The sequence below is a fragment of the Ochotona princeps genome, chromosome 11, assembly GCF_030435755.1.
Source record: "Ochotona princeps isolate mOchPri1 chromosome 11, mOchPri1.hap1, whole genome shotgun sequence".
Classification (NCBI taxonomy): Eukaryota; Metazoa; Chordata; class Mammalia; order Lagomorpha; family Ochotonidae; genus Ochotona; species Ochotona princeps.
This window is the reverse complement of record NC_080842.1, coordinates 32146864-32165752: the sequence shown is the minus strand read 5'-3', so window position 1 is coordinate 32165752 and position 18889 is coordinate 32146864. Positions and strand designations below refer to the sequence as shown.

The 18889-nt window shown below is 35.4% G+C and overlaps 1 protein-coding gene across 1 annotated transcript in view; it reads right to left on the bottom strand.

The window, feature by feature from the left end:
- Positions 1-3792: 3792 nt before the first annotated feature.
- Positions 3793-18889, bottom strand: part of FBXO8 (F-box protein 8) — a 40611-nt gene continuing 25514 nt past the window's right edge. The window contains exons 4-6 of the mRNA XM_004579037.4: positions 8529-8647; positions 6569-6765; positions 3793-4722 (exon numbers count right to left, since the gene is read on the bottom strand). Of these exons, the coding sequence (XP_004579094.1) occupies positions 4535-4722; positions 6569-6765; positions 8529-8647 (504 nt within the window). The 3' untranslated portion in view covers positions 3793-4534. The remainder of the gene's footprint in view (positions 4723-6568; positions 6766-8528; positions 8648-18889) is intronic.

The window sequence follows — 18889 nt, the reverse complement described above, 5'->3', positions numbered from 1 at the left end:
CAATGACTGGGACATGCTACTGGTATCCAACAAACAAAAAACAAGTGTATTTGGACCTCTACCACATGCAGGAGTTCCTCATATTGATCCTGCCAAGGGCAATTGGATCTCTACCAGGCCACAGTGAATTAACAATTCGGTAAATGTTCATTATTGAAATAAATGACAAGACTTCAATCCTACAAAAGATACCTGTACAGAGTCTGTGCAAACATTTAAACATCACATTCTTGAAAGAAAAGGAAAGCAGTCCAGAGCAGGCTGCTCCCACACAGAGAGCGCACTTGGAAGCAGTGAATCAGGCTGGCTAAGCTTCCCCACTTATTTATAGACTGCCCTTGGCCTGAGGGCAGTTCTCACTCTTGTTTGGAGACTACCCTTTACTTGTCTTGAAGAATCTGGGACAGAATTTAGGGCAATTACAGCTTCTGAAAAACACCAAGGGAAATCGTGGTGAAGTACTCCGATTCTGGATGTGAACTCCCTTCCAAATTCTGGCTGCTGTAGGAAGTATATGCTCAGTGAAAAGGATCTCAGCAGAGCAGCCAGGATAAATAACTGAACTGAATTGAAATTTGATCTGCCATTAACTGTAAGGGAGCCAGAGCTACCGGAGTTCATTCAAATTAACTAACTGCTTCAAAAAAAAAAAAAAAAAAGCAAAGAACCAAAACCATTGGAATAGTGTGTTGTTGTAACATTTCATTTCCAATGCCCAGCATATCATCCAGAAAACTGATGCCAAGCTGACCCAGAATAGTGGGATGAGCAGAAAGGAGCTGAGTGCAACTTTTATAACTGTGCTCAAGGATGTAAGAGAACACGTACTTGCAATGAACGAAAAGGTAGAAAAGTTCAGCACAGAAATGTAACTTGCAAAAAAAAAGGACACCATAGAATTACACTAATGGAAACTAAATCAGTTCATTCAGTGGGATTTAAAAAAGAAAAAGATGGGTCCAGTACGATAGCCTAGCAGCCAGCGTCCTCACCTTGAACGTGCTGGGATCCCATGTGGGCGCCGGTTCTCGTCCTGGAGGCCCCATTTCCCATCCAGCTCCCTGTTTGTGACCTGGGAAAGCAGTCGAGGACGGCCCAAAAAACCTTGGGACCCTTCACCTGTGTGGGAGATCCAGAAGAGGCTCGAGGCTCCTGGCTCCTGGTTTCAGATTGGCTCAGGTCCAGCTGTTGTGGCTGCTTGGAGAGTGATTTGTTGGACGGGAGATCTTCCTCTCTGCCTCTCTCCTCTCTCTATATTGCCTTTCCAATAGATAAATAAATCTTAAAAGAAAAAAAAGAGTGACTACAGAAGAGTCAATAAACTGGAATACAGATCTAGAGAAAAAAAATCTAGTCAAAGTAAAAACAACACAAAAATTGAACCTCAAAAATAAGAAAATATCAGAAATCTAATATACATGTAAATGGAGCTCGACAAAAGGAAAAAGGTTGAAATAGAACATGTGATGAAATAAAACTTGCAGAGGAGGCTGACATCACACAGGGGGAACACTGATTTGGCTACTACTAACTTTCCATCTAAAACAGGAGACTGAGAGACACTGGGATTACGTCTTCAAAGCACCCACGGAGGAAAAAAATTCCTCTCAACCCAGAATTATATTCTCAGGGAAAACATTGTTCAGGAAGGCAAACAGAATAAGGACATCTTCAGATTAAAGAAAATCATAGTAATTCATTAGTTTCCAGAAGACCTGAACAGCAATAATTGTTAAACAAATCTTTCCCTCTTGAAAAAAATACTATAAGGAAACTTGAACCTTAGGGAAGGATTAAGTATCATGCAATAATAATTGGGTAAATACTAAATAATATTTTTACTGTGAATCTCACAATGTAAGCTATATGAAATATATATAAATTTGTAAGAAAATGGATGAGAGTATGGGGAACATCAGTCTGTATAGTTTCAACGTTTCCACATTGTATGTGAACTTCTACAGTATTAATTGTAAATAGACCATGTTGTATTTCTTGATAGGGGTACAGTCTGTAGTGTATAGGTTTGTGAAGACTTAGTGATTAGTAAATATAAGATTCATGCATTATTTGAATGTAACTGTTACCTCACATTAAAAAATGGCTAATAAATAAGAAACCTCCAGTTAACAATATGAAGTGTAAGTGTAGTCATGTCTGGTACATATTATCACATGTATCAAGCCAATAAAATGGCTTGACTGAAAGATACAGGGCCAGATAAATATGTGGTGAGGGAAGACAATAAAATTTTACTTGGAGAATCCAGGTATGTATACAGGCATTCTCTGTAAAGTATTTCAGTTTTTCCACATATTCGAAATTTTCCAAAAGGAAATGTTGGAAAAATATTGTCAAACCATATGTACATAAGTCATATATACAATCAGGGTAGAAAAGAAAATAGGGAAAATAAAATAATACTGAGAAATAAAAGATTCAAAAAACAAAGAGACAATTAAATAAAAACAAAGACATGACTGGAAATAAAGAGAAAGGTATTAAGGCCCGGCCTCATGTTACAGAGGGTTAAAGCCACAATTTGCAATGGCATCATTCCACATTTGAGTGCTGGTTCAAGTTGTAACTGCTCCGTTTCCCATATAACTTCTTGCTAACATGCCTGGGAAGGCAATGGAGGATGGCCTAAGTATTTAGGTCTCTGCAGAAGAGTTTGGAGTTCCTGGTCCCTGGCTTCAACTTGGCCCAGAACTGGCTGTTATGGTCATTTTGGGAGTATGAACAATCCAGATGGCCGATCACAACTTCAACTTAATACAACTTTAAAAAATAGAGGCATAGAAAATAAATTCAGGAAGGAGTCATTCATTGGAAAATAGAAATATTACTAATGTTACAGCCTTTTAAAAAAATAATCACTTTGCCACAGAATTCTGAGTTATGCATAAGAAAATGATTTAGATATCTGCTTTACAATCTAAAACTTACTAAATGTGTGTTGGCATTGCAAAACTGTTCAAGGATCCAGTTGTAGTATGAATGATCACTATTGACTGAAGTGTCAGATTTTGAAGAAAATTAGTGTTCCAACTCTATTCACAAGTTTCTACTTCACCAATTCATTGGTAAACTTCCAGCTCCACCCATCATATACTGTATCATTGCAAAACTTTTGCTTTTTATTATGGCTTTTTTAAAAAGATTTATTTTTATTTGAAAGGCAGAGTTACAGAGGCAGAGTGAAAGAGAGAGCGAGAAGGAGAGAGAAATTTCATGTCCATTGGTTCACACCCCAAATGGCCGCAATGGTTGGAGTTGAGCAGTCTGAAGCCAGAAGCCATGTACATTTTTTTCTGGGTCTCCCAAGTGGGTGCCTGGGTTCCAGGGCTTGGGCCATCTTCCACTGCTTTCCCAGGCACATTAGCAGGGAGTTGAGTTGGCAGCAGAGCAGCTGGGACTTGAACTGGTGCCCCTCTAGGATGCCAGTGCATGCAAGGGTTAACTTGTTATATCACGGTGCTGATCCCTACATTAAGGCTAATTTGAACTCCACACATAAATACACTGTTCTATTTTAATTGTTAAATAATTGTTAATTAAAATATACTTCATATGTTAATTTTCCCTGAAGTAGTACTTCTTGTCATTCGTTCTAGTACTAATGCTTAACAGAGTTCTTAAATGGAAGGACCTTGATAAATATTTACTGAAATGATTGAAGAGAGTTCACTTTCACTCATATTTCTTCATAATTGGGTTCTGAAAAGAGATCATCAAAAGTAGAGAAACAGTCATTTCACTTACTTAATTCACATACAAAGAAAGCAAAGATTTAACAGAGTTCCAAAAACATTTTATTCTGTTCCTCTACAGGTAAATCTTAAATTTTGACACTTTTTGTATCCTAAATGGTTTAAAGAACTTATTAAAAATGGATCAAATGATAAATTTATATTATAAAAATAACTGCAAGTCTTGCATAGTAAAATATGGCAATAAATCAACATTCTTTTTGAAATTCAAAGCAATGGAAAGCAAGTATTGTTTTTTTCCACAGGCAAATCCAATTTTTGTGAAGAACAAAATAAATCTCAGATCAAACTCAAATTTCAGAACTCAGTTTGAGAGAAAAGGAAAAACTTTAGTCAAAATTTTTACAATAAAATAATTATGATTATAAATCTCTTTAGTTAAATATATACACATAACATTAATTTTAAAAAAGGATGGAAATGAAGAACCTCTCTAAGGCAAATCTAATGCACAAAATACCACCTTCCAGAGTAATACATGTCAGTTCAAAAATCTTTAACAGCTGTGTCAGACAATGGCTCTGCTTGGTGCAAAACATGATAAGCAAAATTAAGGAAAAGTCTGCAAAATTATTTAGTTTCCCAGGAAAATTACTAAAAAAGAAAATAGTAAAAGGAAAAAAAAAAGTGTACAATCAATCGAGCTTGATTGTATAGAGAGGCTAGAATGACCAGCGCTGCTGCAACCTCCATGTCGGCTAAGTAAGTCACTGGATAGCTTTAGTCTGAAGTTAAAAGTGTAAGTCCTAGCAATTGTGCTTTTATGCAGCCACATGGCCAATAAGGTAGATGTTGTCATAAAGGTGCCCCACAAAATCTTCACTAATGTTTTGAGCAGCACGGCGGGTATTTCGGATAAATTCTCTTTTTGACATTTTATTCTTCACATGAGGGCTACTGAGGTCAATGGAAAGTAGAATCAAAGAGTAGCACAGTACATAGACAGCATCTGGAAGGAAAAGAAGCATATTACATTATTAACCAATTTAGAAGATGTGATCCCAAAAGTGTACGGCAAAAACAGTCCTAATTCCAGGAGCTCAAGACTACCTCACAGATAAACAAAAGGTGACCAATGATTGCAGTCGGCCTGGACTCTTGGGCATTCTCAGAAACTACTCAGCTCTGGGTAACATGCAACTACCATTACCTTAACTGATCATCAACTTAGTGAGCTAATTCTTCATTCTAAGGAACTTCACAATAGTTTAGAAGTTTGTATCTTAAAGTCACTTCAGATTTAAGAGTTTTTATTTTCATATTTGTTTCAAATGTGGTATTTTTACTCAACTTTCCAAAAAGTAAATTTTACACTAAGCATATTTACCTTACGATTAAAAAAACATCAAAGCAGCACACAATATTTACAATGAATGTTTTAAAAATACCTAATTTAATTTTAAACTATTTTTAATGACAAAAATTGTGTTATCTTAGTACTAGCAAATAAAATGTAAAAATTCTTACACAAAATTAATATTTATTGAACATATAATTTAAAGACCTCTGAAATTTCATTTACTAATTTCAAAAGTAGATCTTTAGTAAAAATACTGCTACCCCATGCACTATTCAACAAAGTAAATTTTTCTTTACACACGCACACACCTGGTTCATATCCCAGCTATTCTGCTTCCGATCCAGCCCTTATTTAACGGCCTGTGAAAAGTAGCCAAAGATGACTTAAGTGTTTGGGTCCCTGCCACCCACATGGCAGACCCAGAGGACGTTCCTTTAGCCTGGCCCAGTGCTGGCTGCAAATGAATGAACAGACCATCTCTCTGCCTCGCCATCTTTCTCTATCTCTGAGTATTCAAATAAACAAATAAATACATTTTTAAAACACAAGTATATTTTAGGAGCAGGCATTTGGGGTGGGGTTAGAATGTTGTTTAGAGAATGAGGACTGCATATGGAATGTCTGCGTTTGAGTCTTCACACAGCTACGATCCAGCCTCCTGGATATACATGTACCCTGGGAGAAAGCAGGTTGAGGGTTCAAACAATTTGGAATTTCGAGTTCCATGCTTTGAGATTTAGGTTGGTCTAGCCCTGGTTGCTGCAGCCTTTTGGAGAATGAATAAGTCGATGGAAGACCTCCCTCTGTCTAGACTGTCAGTCTGTCAAACAAATACAAGGAGGTAAAAGAGGGCTAGTGTTGTGGCATAGTGGGGAAAGCTGCTGCATGTGATACTGGCATCCCACTGCCGTGCTGGTTTGTCAGCATTCTACCTCTGATGTAGCTCCCTGATAATGGACTGTGGAAGCAGTGTCAGATGTCACAAGTTCTTGGCCTTGGCACCCAGTTGGAGACCTGGATGCAGCTCCTGTCTTCTGATTCCTGTCTTTGGCCTGAATAAGCAATGGCTGCTGTGGCTATCTAGGAAGAGAATCAGCATTTTGGAAGACCTGTCTCTCCCTCTGTAACTCTATCAAAGTAACTAAGTAAATAAAGAACCTACGCACAAAATACAGTCCACTAGAAAATGGGGATACACATGCAATATGTGAGTTATTAGAACTTTTTTAATATCTGAATTTCCAAGTAGACTAGTAAAGCTATTTGAAAATTGAACAAAACCATTTTAAAGATTTTATGTATTAAATTTTCTCCCTAACAGTGAATTTACTGTACACAAACAGTGCCTATGACAAGATCACTTTTCAAAAACATCTTATGTATTTAAAATTTAAACATTCCCCCCTCACTGCATTAGGAAAAAAAAAGTCTCAAATACTACTATTTTTCTTTGGGGTGAGCAGGAGACAAGGTGGATGCAGTAACATACTCTTACCAGGACTAAGGCCAAGCTCTCTCATTAGGTCAGGGTTACAGGCACAGAACCTGTGTGAGAATTTTGTTATAAGAGTTTCAAGATACTCCCCACGCTCTTCAGGGGCATGGATGTGGCGAAAAAATTCTCTCAGTGCATTTGGCAAGAACTGATTTCTAAAATTATGAAGTGTCACGAGGTCATCCAAGACATCTCTCCTAGAAAAACAGAAAAAGATACAGCTTTAGCTAACTTCTCTGTCAAGAAAGAAGAGCCATACACTTCTATTTTTTGGATAAGATTCTGAATTACTAATTACTGTATTAGCTAACCTTATAAAAATACACATAATTGTGTTTTAAAAACTCTATGCATAATTACTTAAGGAGCTTAGCAATTCTCAAATTTTTTTACAAATAGGTTACAATAAACCATATAAGATAAATAATTGTACTTATCCATTTTCCCTCCAATCACTCAGAGCCACTGGCTGACAACAGGCCAGGTGTTATTGGCAGGTCTGCTTCACAACGCAGCAAGCTAATGTGGTGTTGTCCCTGTAAGTTTTTCATGGGTAGAATTTCACACTGTCAAGCCAATACCATGTCTAGGAAATGCCACTTTGTTGCATTGTGCTGAAGTGACACCTGCTCTGAGTTAGGTATATAGTGCTGTCCCTTGTTCACTAAGCAAATTAGAGAATAAGAAGCAACACTTTTTTTGTCTATTGGCACTAACTTTGATAATTAAATATTACCCTGCCAAAAAAAAAAAAAAGTGAAAAAGAAGTTTCAGTTTTACAAAGGACAATTTCTTTTCTAATTTTTTTTCTTTCTGCTCAATCCAAAAAGCACTTGAATATCATGACAATAATGAGAATCTCTAATACACAGATTTACATCTCCAAAGGTAATATTTATGTGGACTTTTAAAAGTGCACACAAAGACTATCTATTGTTTTAGAATCTGCTTTTTTCACATAGTATGTTGGGAACAGCTTTCTGTATTATCTCACATAGATGTACCTCATTCTTTAAATGGCTTCCTGGTATCCTATCTATGGATGTAGCAACTATACTGCTATACATGTATACTTACAATTTCTGATACAACAACCCTCAATTCCTTACTGAACTCAATCATGCTTAAGCTATTATAATATTTACTCTCTACCAATTACTTATGACAAGACAAATTCAGCTTTTTTTAAAAACCCACATTAATTTGTTTACATTTAGCCTGTCCAGTCATGACTCAATGGTAGAATTTCGAGTAGGTGTTACAGTGATTATTGAGTAGGCAAAGCCTAAAAAAGAAAAATCTGGGAGTGACTGGTATGAAGTCAAAAAGTTAATGATAACTTCATTATGTAAGACATTTCTTTAATGACCAGTTTTCTGAACTTTAAACTTCTCAGAGATTATATTTTATCTATGTACCCACACTATCTGGTAAATTTTGGAAGAATATAATGAACATTTGCAGATTATTAAATACTGAGAAATAATTTACCAGAACAGCGTGTTAGTCATCCTCTCTATTTGTGTACCACAAATTACTTAATGTCACATTTTCAGAATTTTTAAAGTTGCACATGACATTTCTGAATGATATTTATCTGCAAATACATACATATTTTATATTCCTAGAATTTGTAGGCCTTATAAATAGAATCTGACTTACTAGATATCGCAGGACTGCCCAGTTTCTCAAAAATATTTGATTTTTGTTTGCTATTACAAAGGTGTTAGTGTGTTAGCGTTGTGTGTATATGTGTGTGCGTCTGTATTTAACTGTCACAATGGCAACTCCCTTATCATCAAGTTAAATTCTACACAAAGGCGTAAGATACAGTAATTGTTTTCCTGTTTTTACTCAACTTTGTATCTAAATGCTTGCTAAAATAAATGTCCTAAAGTAAAAATTAATTTATCAAAAGTACAACTCACTACTGATGAAAACTTAAAAAAAATTGTTTTACCTTTCATCAAGATAGATTCTCAGCTTTTTCCAATTTAATGTTCTTGTACAGAAGATAAACTTCGCTATTTCCTTTGGTGAATCATCTAGGATACCCTTTGACATAAAGTAGTTCACTCCCTGAAGCAGAAAGACAAGTCTACATAAATAAAATCAGCCTTTATTTATAAATTTTAACAATTAGGCAATAGCAGAGCAGCAGCTGTAAATTCTTTCCAGCATTAATAGACTTTTTATAGCTTTATCATGCAAAATACAAGCTAGAACTTGAACTGAAACTATCATTTGTAGTTGATAGCTTACATGCAACAAAAAGTAGGAAATTCAAAGCCAATACTCTTAAAGAAATCGTAATCTAATTTTCTGGCTCATATTAGGTAAAACTAAATCTAAAGAAATACAGCATAAGAAGGATGTGAGGAAAAAAATCACAATATAGACTTTAAATAAACCTCATAACAATCACTTCCTCTGTTTAACAGAAAGCATGATTTTTATGGCTAAAATACATACAATAATATACTTTTAAAGGAAGCAGCTTCTTGATGCAAAAAAATGTTACAACAAAACAAAATACTCAACTAGCAATTTTATTCTGGAAAGAAAATTATTTAATTTAATGGAAGATATATCCAACTCCAGGTCAGTTTATGAATATTACTTTGGCTTTAAGAACTGTTATATTCTTGAGGAATCTAACTATAATACACCTGAAGGAAAACCATAATAATGCAAAAATAGTTTCAATTTTTTAATAGGACTTATCTTTGAATTTCCTTTTCTCTGCATGCAGATATTTCCAGAGAAACATTATGCATCAGTCTGTAGCTATTTAAATCAATGACAACACAATACAAAATCAAATACTAAAACCAGGGTTCACTCATGTCTAAGGGGGTCACATTCAAATAATTGTTTCAGGTGGATTTGAATGTGCAGTTAGTAAAATAAAAGACAGGTGTGTTGACTTCAGCTTGCAGTTACCCAGACACAGGCATTCCCATGGATGTGTATGTCTGGACACTAGCACATTGTGTGCCGCTAATTGGTAGAGAAAATGATGTATTATATACACACAACATAGTGTTTTCACACATAAATTCCTTCAGCATTTCTTTACTTTACAAATACTTAAATAGTACTTAGAAATACTGCACATATTAAGAACTTGGAAGTTGGAATGATTTCTATAAAGAACTCTCAGAGATAAAACTTTCTCGTAAAATTTTACATTAAAAATTTTAAAAGCAGTGTGGTACCATGAGGTAATGCTTTTGAAGAGTTTTAATTACGTATAAGTTACAATACGAAGGTAAAGCTTTTTATGTAAAAATTATTTTTATGAGCCATCAGGATAATATCCAAGTTATCAAATTTTCATGCAGATTTGAAAATTGCAAAAGCAATACTAAGGCACTGATTTTAGGAATACAGTTAGTGCACAGTGTGTTAATATAAAACTTTTTTTGTCAACTATAAGCAATATTTTAGACTGAATGCTGTATACAAAGACTAGAAAACTTAGCAATTATGTTAGAAAGATAGAAAGCTCAACCTATTTCAGATGAATATCTCAGCAATTGTCTGGGGAAGAATTAGAGAAATATTAGTACTTTTTCCATCCTCTCCTCCATTAGAATAATCAAGAGTTGACTGTAAATTTAATCTGCTTGGCAAAAGTTAAGCCAGATTCAACTATTTCCAAACTTCCTTGGTTTAAAAGAATAACAATATTCCAGAACCAATTTCCAGTGTCTAATTTTAATCAAAATGATTTAAAGACAAAGGAATATCAATTAAACATTATTTAATAGATAATTACTCATACTTAAGTCAATATTTAAGACATAAAAATTGATCTTAAAAATTATGCAAATAAACAAACCCACTAACATGGTACATTATATATAATTCTTTAAATACATGATGCATGTCCTTTGAACATCATTTGTTGCCTCTATTTACAAAACGAAACTAGCATTTACCTCATATAAACATGGTAAAATGCACTGTTGATTAATTTCATTTAAAAGAAAATATATTTTGAGAATTCTATATCTAATTCAATTTGCGCTCTTCAAAATCAATGAAATACACAGAAGAATACATGTATACAAATTATTGTAATCTCATTTTACACAGGAAACACAGCCTGAAATAAGCTAACTCTGTTGGTTTTATGAGGAGTGTATTAAACAGAGGATTCCTCTGGAGAGGAATATTACTTGAGAAGGCTACCAAAGTGAATGTGAAGGGGATAGTTATCAGAAAAAGGCACTGGACCTGATTATTATAGCCTCAAATAAGGGAATAGAAAACACCCAAATTCCTTTTTTTTTTTAAAACCTATCGATAAAATAAAATAAAGGTCACAGCATAGCATCTGTTGGATAAATAGAAATTTCTTAAAATGTGGCATTAATAGTCCTGAATTTCAATAAAATTTTGAATAATAATGGTACAGAGGAATCCCTATACCACATAGCTGTTGTTAATCTGCCAGAACTAAAGCTCTGAGAAGTATGCATGTGTGCACACTACATATACACACTGGGCTGTGGGGGTCTCTCATGGAAAATAAGTCAGGAGCATTAGTATCAGTCTACATTACATAGTTTCCAAGAAGAGGAGAATTGTAGCTTGGGATACTGTATGCCAGTCATTCTAAAAGTAGTCAATTTTGGATATCCTGTTTTATAAAGAATATTGACAAGTTAGATTTTATCTTAAAGGAAATCAGGATATGGTGAGACTGCTGAAGGGTGCAGAACTCACATTATGTAAGGAAGAGTTTAGGAGTGTAGGGTTTTTAGGCCCAAGAAACATTTATTTTGTGTGTAGTTCTGGTGAAGATCTTTAGCTCTTCTAGGGTCTTAGACTCTCTTGAGGATAATGAAAGCCACAGAACCTCTTCTAAGAACAACACACACTCATATTTTCAAAACAGAAATTGAGTATCTGAAGTCAAAGGACTGCATTTTAGGAATCCTTATTTCACATGAGTGAAGGAATATAGTCACTGGAGGTCAATCATATGCAACAAAGCACAGAATATAGGGCATGCTTGCAACAACAGTTGTGTTTTCAAAGACAAATAGATTGTCATTTGCTTGATTTAATTTTTAATATTTTGAAACAAGTTTAAGCTTCAAAGTGATCACTATTAGATTATTCTATAAATGTCAATTCTGTTACATAAAATCTATTTTTTAAACTGAACTGTTAGAATTATAACACAGTTCCTTTTCCTCACGTGGTCTTATGCCAGGGCACTTCTGCCAATAACAGATAAACCATGATGCTGTCAGTCCTATAACTAGCTAGCTCCACAGTATAAGATAAACTTTTGTCAGTGGAAAAAGAAAAAAAAACTTTTGGCCAAAAGAGACTGAAAAATAAATTTAATGAAAAGTGAAAGATCAGTAAACAAGGTTTCTATTGTGAAAATAAATATTACCAAAAAAAGAAAATATTACATCTTATATATCTTGAAAACAACAAAACTGGGTAAAAAATGTTCATGCAATACATCTTAAATTTCTTAGCAATCTTGGCAAATCTTCCTCTCCTTTTCTCAGGCCACTGGCAGGCAGCTATACCAAAAGTGGAGTGGCCAGGAACTGCACTGGCACTCAAATGGGATGGCAGCCATCACAGGTGGCAGGTTTATGTTCTTGGCCCCAATGCTGGCCCCACAGTTTTTTCAAAATGCACATTTTCTATCAACTGCTAGAAGACGCTAGTAAGGATAAACACTATTTTATACAACAGATATACATATATCCCAGAAATGAAATGAAGTTTACTTGTGCAAGAAGTTCTTATACAGGACCGGCTGCTCTATACCTTAAAATGGCCATAAGGCACCATTCAGCTGTTTTGTGTCCATTTCATCTTAGTATTTAGCCAGTTGTTGTGTTGAAGTAAAATTTTGCTGATCTTGGCAGATTTTAGGATAATCCAGACTGGCTTGTAACTCTAACAAGATATATGTTAACATTTTAGGTGCAGAACATTTTTTTTTTTTTGGGGGGGGGAGGTGTGCAGGAAAATCCTCAACACCATGGTGAGGAGTAACTAATCTTTGTGACCCACCCAGCGAGGCATGAGCCAATCCATGCCAGCTCTTTCCTGTCAGATTTCAAGTTCTACTTTCTGTTGTTTATTTATTTTAGGTTTTTTTTTTTTTTTTTTTTTTTTTTTAGTTTGTATGATTGTTTGTTTGCTGTGAGGGGTTTTCGAAGCGATCCCGATGGTCATTGCGAGGGAGGGGGGGTCCAGAGGTGGAGCCAGGCTCGGACCAGAGAAAGCTCTCCTCCCTGGTCCCGAAGGACGAAGAAAAAAAAAAGAAGTTCTGAAATGGATTCATCTGAAATCTTCAAAAAGTTCATGGAAAATGTGCATTAGGAGACAAATAGTATGTATTCTAACATTTGTATTTTGCACCAAAGTATCTTAATTTCATTTTCCATGAAGTTTTTGAAGTTCTCCACCATTTAAAGCTCTCTGATTAAACTGAAACAAATACTTTAAGATGGTCTCAAGCTTCATTCAAAATATATGGAACACATTTAAAAAGAGCAGTGGTTAGGGTGCCGGCTTTGGACCTCTTTATCCCTTATGGGAGTGCCTGGGTTTGCGTCTTCTCAGGTTTGCTCTCCACTCAAATTACTGCTAATGAGGTCCCTGAGAGGCAATAGGTGATACTTAAATACTTGTCTCCTGGTCACAAATAGAGATCTGGATTGAGTTTCCATCTCCTGCTTTGGTTTGTACCAGTCCTGGCAGCTAAGGGCACTTTAGGGGTCAGCTAGCAGAATGAAGAGTTCTATCTCTTTGCCTTCCATTAAAATGAAAACCTACATACATATATGCCTATACATACATTCATATAAACACTATGTCAATATACATGGTATTTAGAGATAGATACTGAGCAAGAGTTTTTTCCTAAGAAAAAGTAACGTTTCTCTGTGGTGAGAGACAAGTATACAAGTAGCTAGATAAAACCTTCCACCATCCTGTCTCAGAACCACACTGTATGACAGGATCTAAAAATTACTTGATAGTCATCTCAGCAAACAGGTTGACTGCTGCAGTATCACAGTGCTTGTGTTCAAGTAACCTTCATTCTACTTATTAATGGCCCCAAAGGAAAAAGAGTAATGATAAAATTCAGAAATTCCCAAGAGAAGCAATAAAAATGCATCTTTTAACTAAGAAGTTTAAGTGCACCATTAAGTTAAAAGTAGAAGAGTCTTTGAAACTTGAAGAAGAGAACACACTACCCAGTATAGTTGAAATAGCACATTCAGAGGACGGAATAAACTATGGCTGTGCCACTTAATGATGATGTGAACATAATTTATTCAAACTTTCTGAGATTCAATTTCTTAATTGGTAAACAATTTGGTTAGTTATTTTGAAGATATGAAAGTGTGTAGCAAAAGGAGCATCACTGCTTTCCATTCCCTTTTCAATAGGTCACGAGGCCTGAAATAGCAAAGCAGGTTTTGGTGACTGGCAGAAATCAAACTGGTGATTTTCAAAAGATCTGTTTTGACAAGAGTAGTGGAGGCTCAATTCCAACTGGAAAGTTAAGGAATGAGCTCAAGGTAATAAAACCTGAAAAATTTATTAGTAGAGAGAGAACGAGAGCGCACAAATGGCAAAATTAAGGGGTACAGAGAGAAAATGAAAATTTTCTAAGATAATTTTGAACTAAGCTATGTCAGAAATAAGGGAAGAGTCTGAACAGAAAGAGGAAATGCCAAAATAAAGGAGAAAGATTTCACTGCAAAAGCCTTAAACACATAAAAATGAAGCATAAAAATAGTACTGGCTCAGACATCCATCAAGAACAGTGAAAAGCAGAAACCAAAGCACATGCTGGCTTCCCCCTTGGGCAAGACTACTAGGGAAGACTTGGCAAGGAGAGTGCTGAGTTGGATCCCCAGGTGAAGCGGAAGCTTTCTGTCAGCACTGGTGCTGATGTAACTGCAAACTACTAGGAATGAATTAAAGGAGTCAAGTGGTGACGAGAACCCTGGTGAAGATACTGTTCATTTATCCTATTTCACGTTAAAGTTCAGGAAAACCCAGCATGTATGTGTTCAGAACAAGTCAATATATGTTTGAGAACAGTCATAGCAAACTAGGCATGCAAAGTCACAGGAAAAAGTACTCACAAAGAATGTATTGGCTATTGGGACTGGGAGTGTGGGATAAGCCACTGTCTGTGACAGTGGCATCTCATGTAAGCGCTTGTTCAAGTCCCAGATGCTCTATTTCAGCACGTTTCCTGTTAATACACCTGGGCAAGCAGTGGAATATGGTCCAAGTCCCAGGCCCCCGCACCCATGTGGGAAATTCAGTTGGAGTTCCAAGCTCCTGGTTTTGGCTTGGCCCACCTCTGGACAATATGTCCATTTGGGGTGAAATACCAGGAAATAAAAGAGCCCTTTGTCTCACCTCTCTCTGTAACTCTTTCAAACATATAGGTCTTACACAAGAAAAAAAAAAGGGGGGGGGAGGGCAGCACAGTAGTCTAGGCTAAAGTCCTCACCTTGCATGTGCCAAGATCCTATATGGGCGTCAGTTCATATCCTGGCTGCTCCACTTCCCACCCAGCTTCCAGTTTGTGGCCTGGGAAAGCAGTGGACTGACTAAAGTCATGGGGCCCTGCACCTGCGTGGGAGACCTGAAAGATGCTTTGCATCAGCTCAGCTCTTGCCATTCTGCCCGCTTGGAGAGTGAACCAGCGGGCAGAAAATCTTTGCCTCTCCTTCTCTCTGTGAATCTGCCTTTCCAATAAAAACAAATCTTTTTTAAAAAGCAAGTACTAGCTATGGCACAAATACGTGCTAGGAACACTATCTAACAGCGGATCTTACGGGAGAATTCCTTCTAAAGAAACTTTGGAGAAAAATGACTTAGCTGCTTTTTTCACATTTGTCTTATATACTACATAAACTTCAATACCATGATAAAAACCTATTCTTAGTACATAATATGATAGGATAAAACTGGATACTGAATTTCATTATTGCAGCTATAAAGTTAGATTTTTATTTATTTGGAAAGGAAGAGGGAGAGGCCGGGGGGTGAGTTTGGGGAAGAAAGAGAAAGAGGTATCTTCAATCTGCTATTTCACTCCTCAAATGCAGCTTCAGTCAGAAGTGGTGAAGTCCAGCCATCTCCCAAGCAATTAGCAGGGACCCAACTACTAGAGCCTTTACCTGCTAACCCAGGGTAGGCACCAGCAAAAAGCTGTAGCATCCCAGCTGACACCTCAAATTTACCTTTTACAGGATGTTTGAAATTTTCAAAACTAACAACCTTTAAATGTTAGCAATAAATCTCTATAAAACAAAAAAGTTCAATCTAGATTTCTGACTTTCCATTCTTTTGGTAACTGATACAAATTTCATGTACATATTTTAACAACAGAATGAACAAGTCGAAAAATCAAAACCTTGGTTTTCAGTTGCAGTAAAATAAATGGAGATGATTTATTCATGAGCAAGTATAAAACTACATGGCTATGGCTTTTTTGTCATTTTACTTCATTCTTATTACTAAGTGTGCAATATTTTCTCTTCATGCCCTCTCCTATGTTTAATGCTGATTTCTTTCACTTAATTTATAAGTGCTACACATTGCTTCTGAGCAAGACTAAGAACCCCAAAGTCTACTAATTTATCACTGTCCCAGATGGCTATTCAGAGTGGCTGGATGTAGAATGACTTAAAAACTGTTATTTTGTAGAAAGAAATGTATATCTACATATACAAGTAAACAATAGATGCTGGCTGGCAGTAGTTTTTCTATCTGATATTCCCCATCTGCCTAGGAAAGATTTTTTTTTTTAAGTAAGATGAAATTAGAGGTCTCATTTCTGGTCCAGCCAGAAATTATCATAATGGTGGAATCCAAGAACTGAGATAATATTGTTTCTTAAATTTCTGACAAAGCACTTGTGTTCCTTAAGTCTTCTATTGTGGTAGTGGAAGTAGTAATTCCTTAATTCAGGAAAGATGTGTGGAAGAGACATTAAGGTTAAGAACTTAAATTTAAAAATAAAACAAACAAAAAAAAAGAAAACAAAAAGCAAAAAAAATAAAAAAATAAAAAAACAACAAAAAAAAAACAAAAAAAGAAAACAAACAAGAAAAAAAACAAAAAAAGGAAAAAACAAAAAAGATAAAACAAAACAAAACAAAAAACAAAAAGACAAAAACAAAAAACAAAACAAAAAAACAAAAAAAAAGAAAAAAAAGAACGAGAAAAAACAAACAAACAAAAAGGAACTTAAATCTAGAAACTGATATCAAGTTTACTGAAAAAAAAAGTGATAACAGAAGAAAGGAAAATTTTTGGATGAATCAAGGTGGTCATATAAGGCATAGAAAGATAATTGAAGAAAAACAGATTTTTCTTTGAAATAGAATAAAAATATTATAAAATCCCAAGGTATGTTTATGCTAACAAAAATAAAATTCAAATGAAGAAAATGTTCCTTTTAGCAGTTCAAATTTTAAAAGAGGAAAATAAAATGAATAGGTGATCTAATGAATACTTTATCGAAAACTCCAGGGCTTAAATGTTATTTTCTCATGCAATGAAATATAGAGCATAGCCTAGGAAATATATTTCCTTATGAAGCTTCTAAGAGGCCTACTGTGTACAAAGATTTTATGGCTGATTTAAGATCCTATGTTGGTTTGAGTCTTACAGACAAGGGAGGGAATAGGCTGCCAGGAGAAAACATAGTTAGGAAAAAGTGCAAAATAAAATTCACTTAATAAACACAGGATAAAGTGGTTTTCTTAATTATAAAATCACCTGACAGATCAGATCAGATTATAAAGATATGATATATATATATACATATAGGCACACAACACAAGATGTATACAAATCCACACATTCCACATTACTCTCAAAAAAGTGAATGGCTTTCATTTTAGCATGACTTATCTAATAACATGACTTATCTAGTAGCATGACCATCTTGATTTACCTAGACAGATGATGGTATAAATCTGCACTGCTATTCCAACGCTGATCCAGAGGAGGGGATTTACTATTAGCATTTAGCCCTACAGGAGTTAACTAATTCTAATAGAGGAAGAGGCCAGTCCAGCTGCATTCATTGTGGGTCTTCCGATTGTCAACTGGCTCCTTTTGCTCTGATTACATTCTCAAAGAACTTTAAGGGGGAACCAGTTGACTTGTTAATATGGATTAACAACTATTTTAAAATATTTTGCATCCAGGATTATATGCCAGCCACCTATGAGTTTGAATAGTAATAATAATAAGACATCAAGATGACTTGGTTGTGAATAACAGAAACTCCATAATAGGGAGACGGATTTACTTTAAAAATGAAATCTTCTTGTATAATGAGTTCCAATTTAATATGGCTCCAGGATGGTTAGCCTTACGAATGAAATTGCAGGCTCATTTTTTTTCTTTCATCTACTGTCCTCAATGTGTTGCTAAATCCTTCACAGCTGTAAAGTAACAGCTGGCAGACCCAATACCTGATACATGGAGGAAGAAGTGGGTATTCCAAGAAGCTGACCTCAACATGTGAAACTGAACAGAACAGTGTAATTAAGGGACCTGAGATCTCATTTATTCCTAGACAGATTTAGTTCAATCACAACCAAGAAACAGGGACCTGAATTTATCTTTTTCTTTATGCTATAAGGCATTGTTAAAAAAAAAAAAGAATCCATCAATTTGGCTCAAAATCTGCATTCTGTAATTTGTTACTTGTTTGTTCCGGACTAATCCATTTTCAAAAGAAACAAAGTTAAATCTTTAGAGCTACACAGCTACAGGAAAAAACTCAAAAGACAGTACATTTTCCAAAATAAACAGCATATAAGTAGTCTGTCATCCTTCACTGAGAATACTGTAATGTAGGAAACAATGAGACCTAATAGTCTGTGGAGAAAATGAGATACTAAAGATAATTATGTATATTCTATAAGGTCCAAATTATTTGGCACAGACACACCAATATCCATATGCTGCTATCTGAAATCAACATTGCCTATGCTTTCACTGTCCTATACTTATCATTGTTTTTTTAGAGAACCGTTTTAACACTTTAGATAGCAATAAAAATACGGAGCATGGAAAAATCTATCCAGTTTGTCAACAATCAATTTAACGCTCAGATTTTTTTGGTAACAAGTACTAAAGGGGTCAGGAGTGAGGGGAAGGAAAGTAATCACATGTTTACTGACTTTTAGAAGTAACATCAGAAAACTTGCAAAAGGGCTGTGCTGTGGCCTAGCACGGTAAGCCTCTGCACTACCAGCATCTGATAGGAGTGCCAGTTCGAGT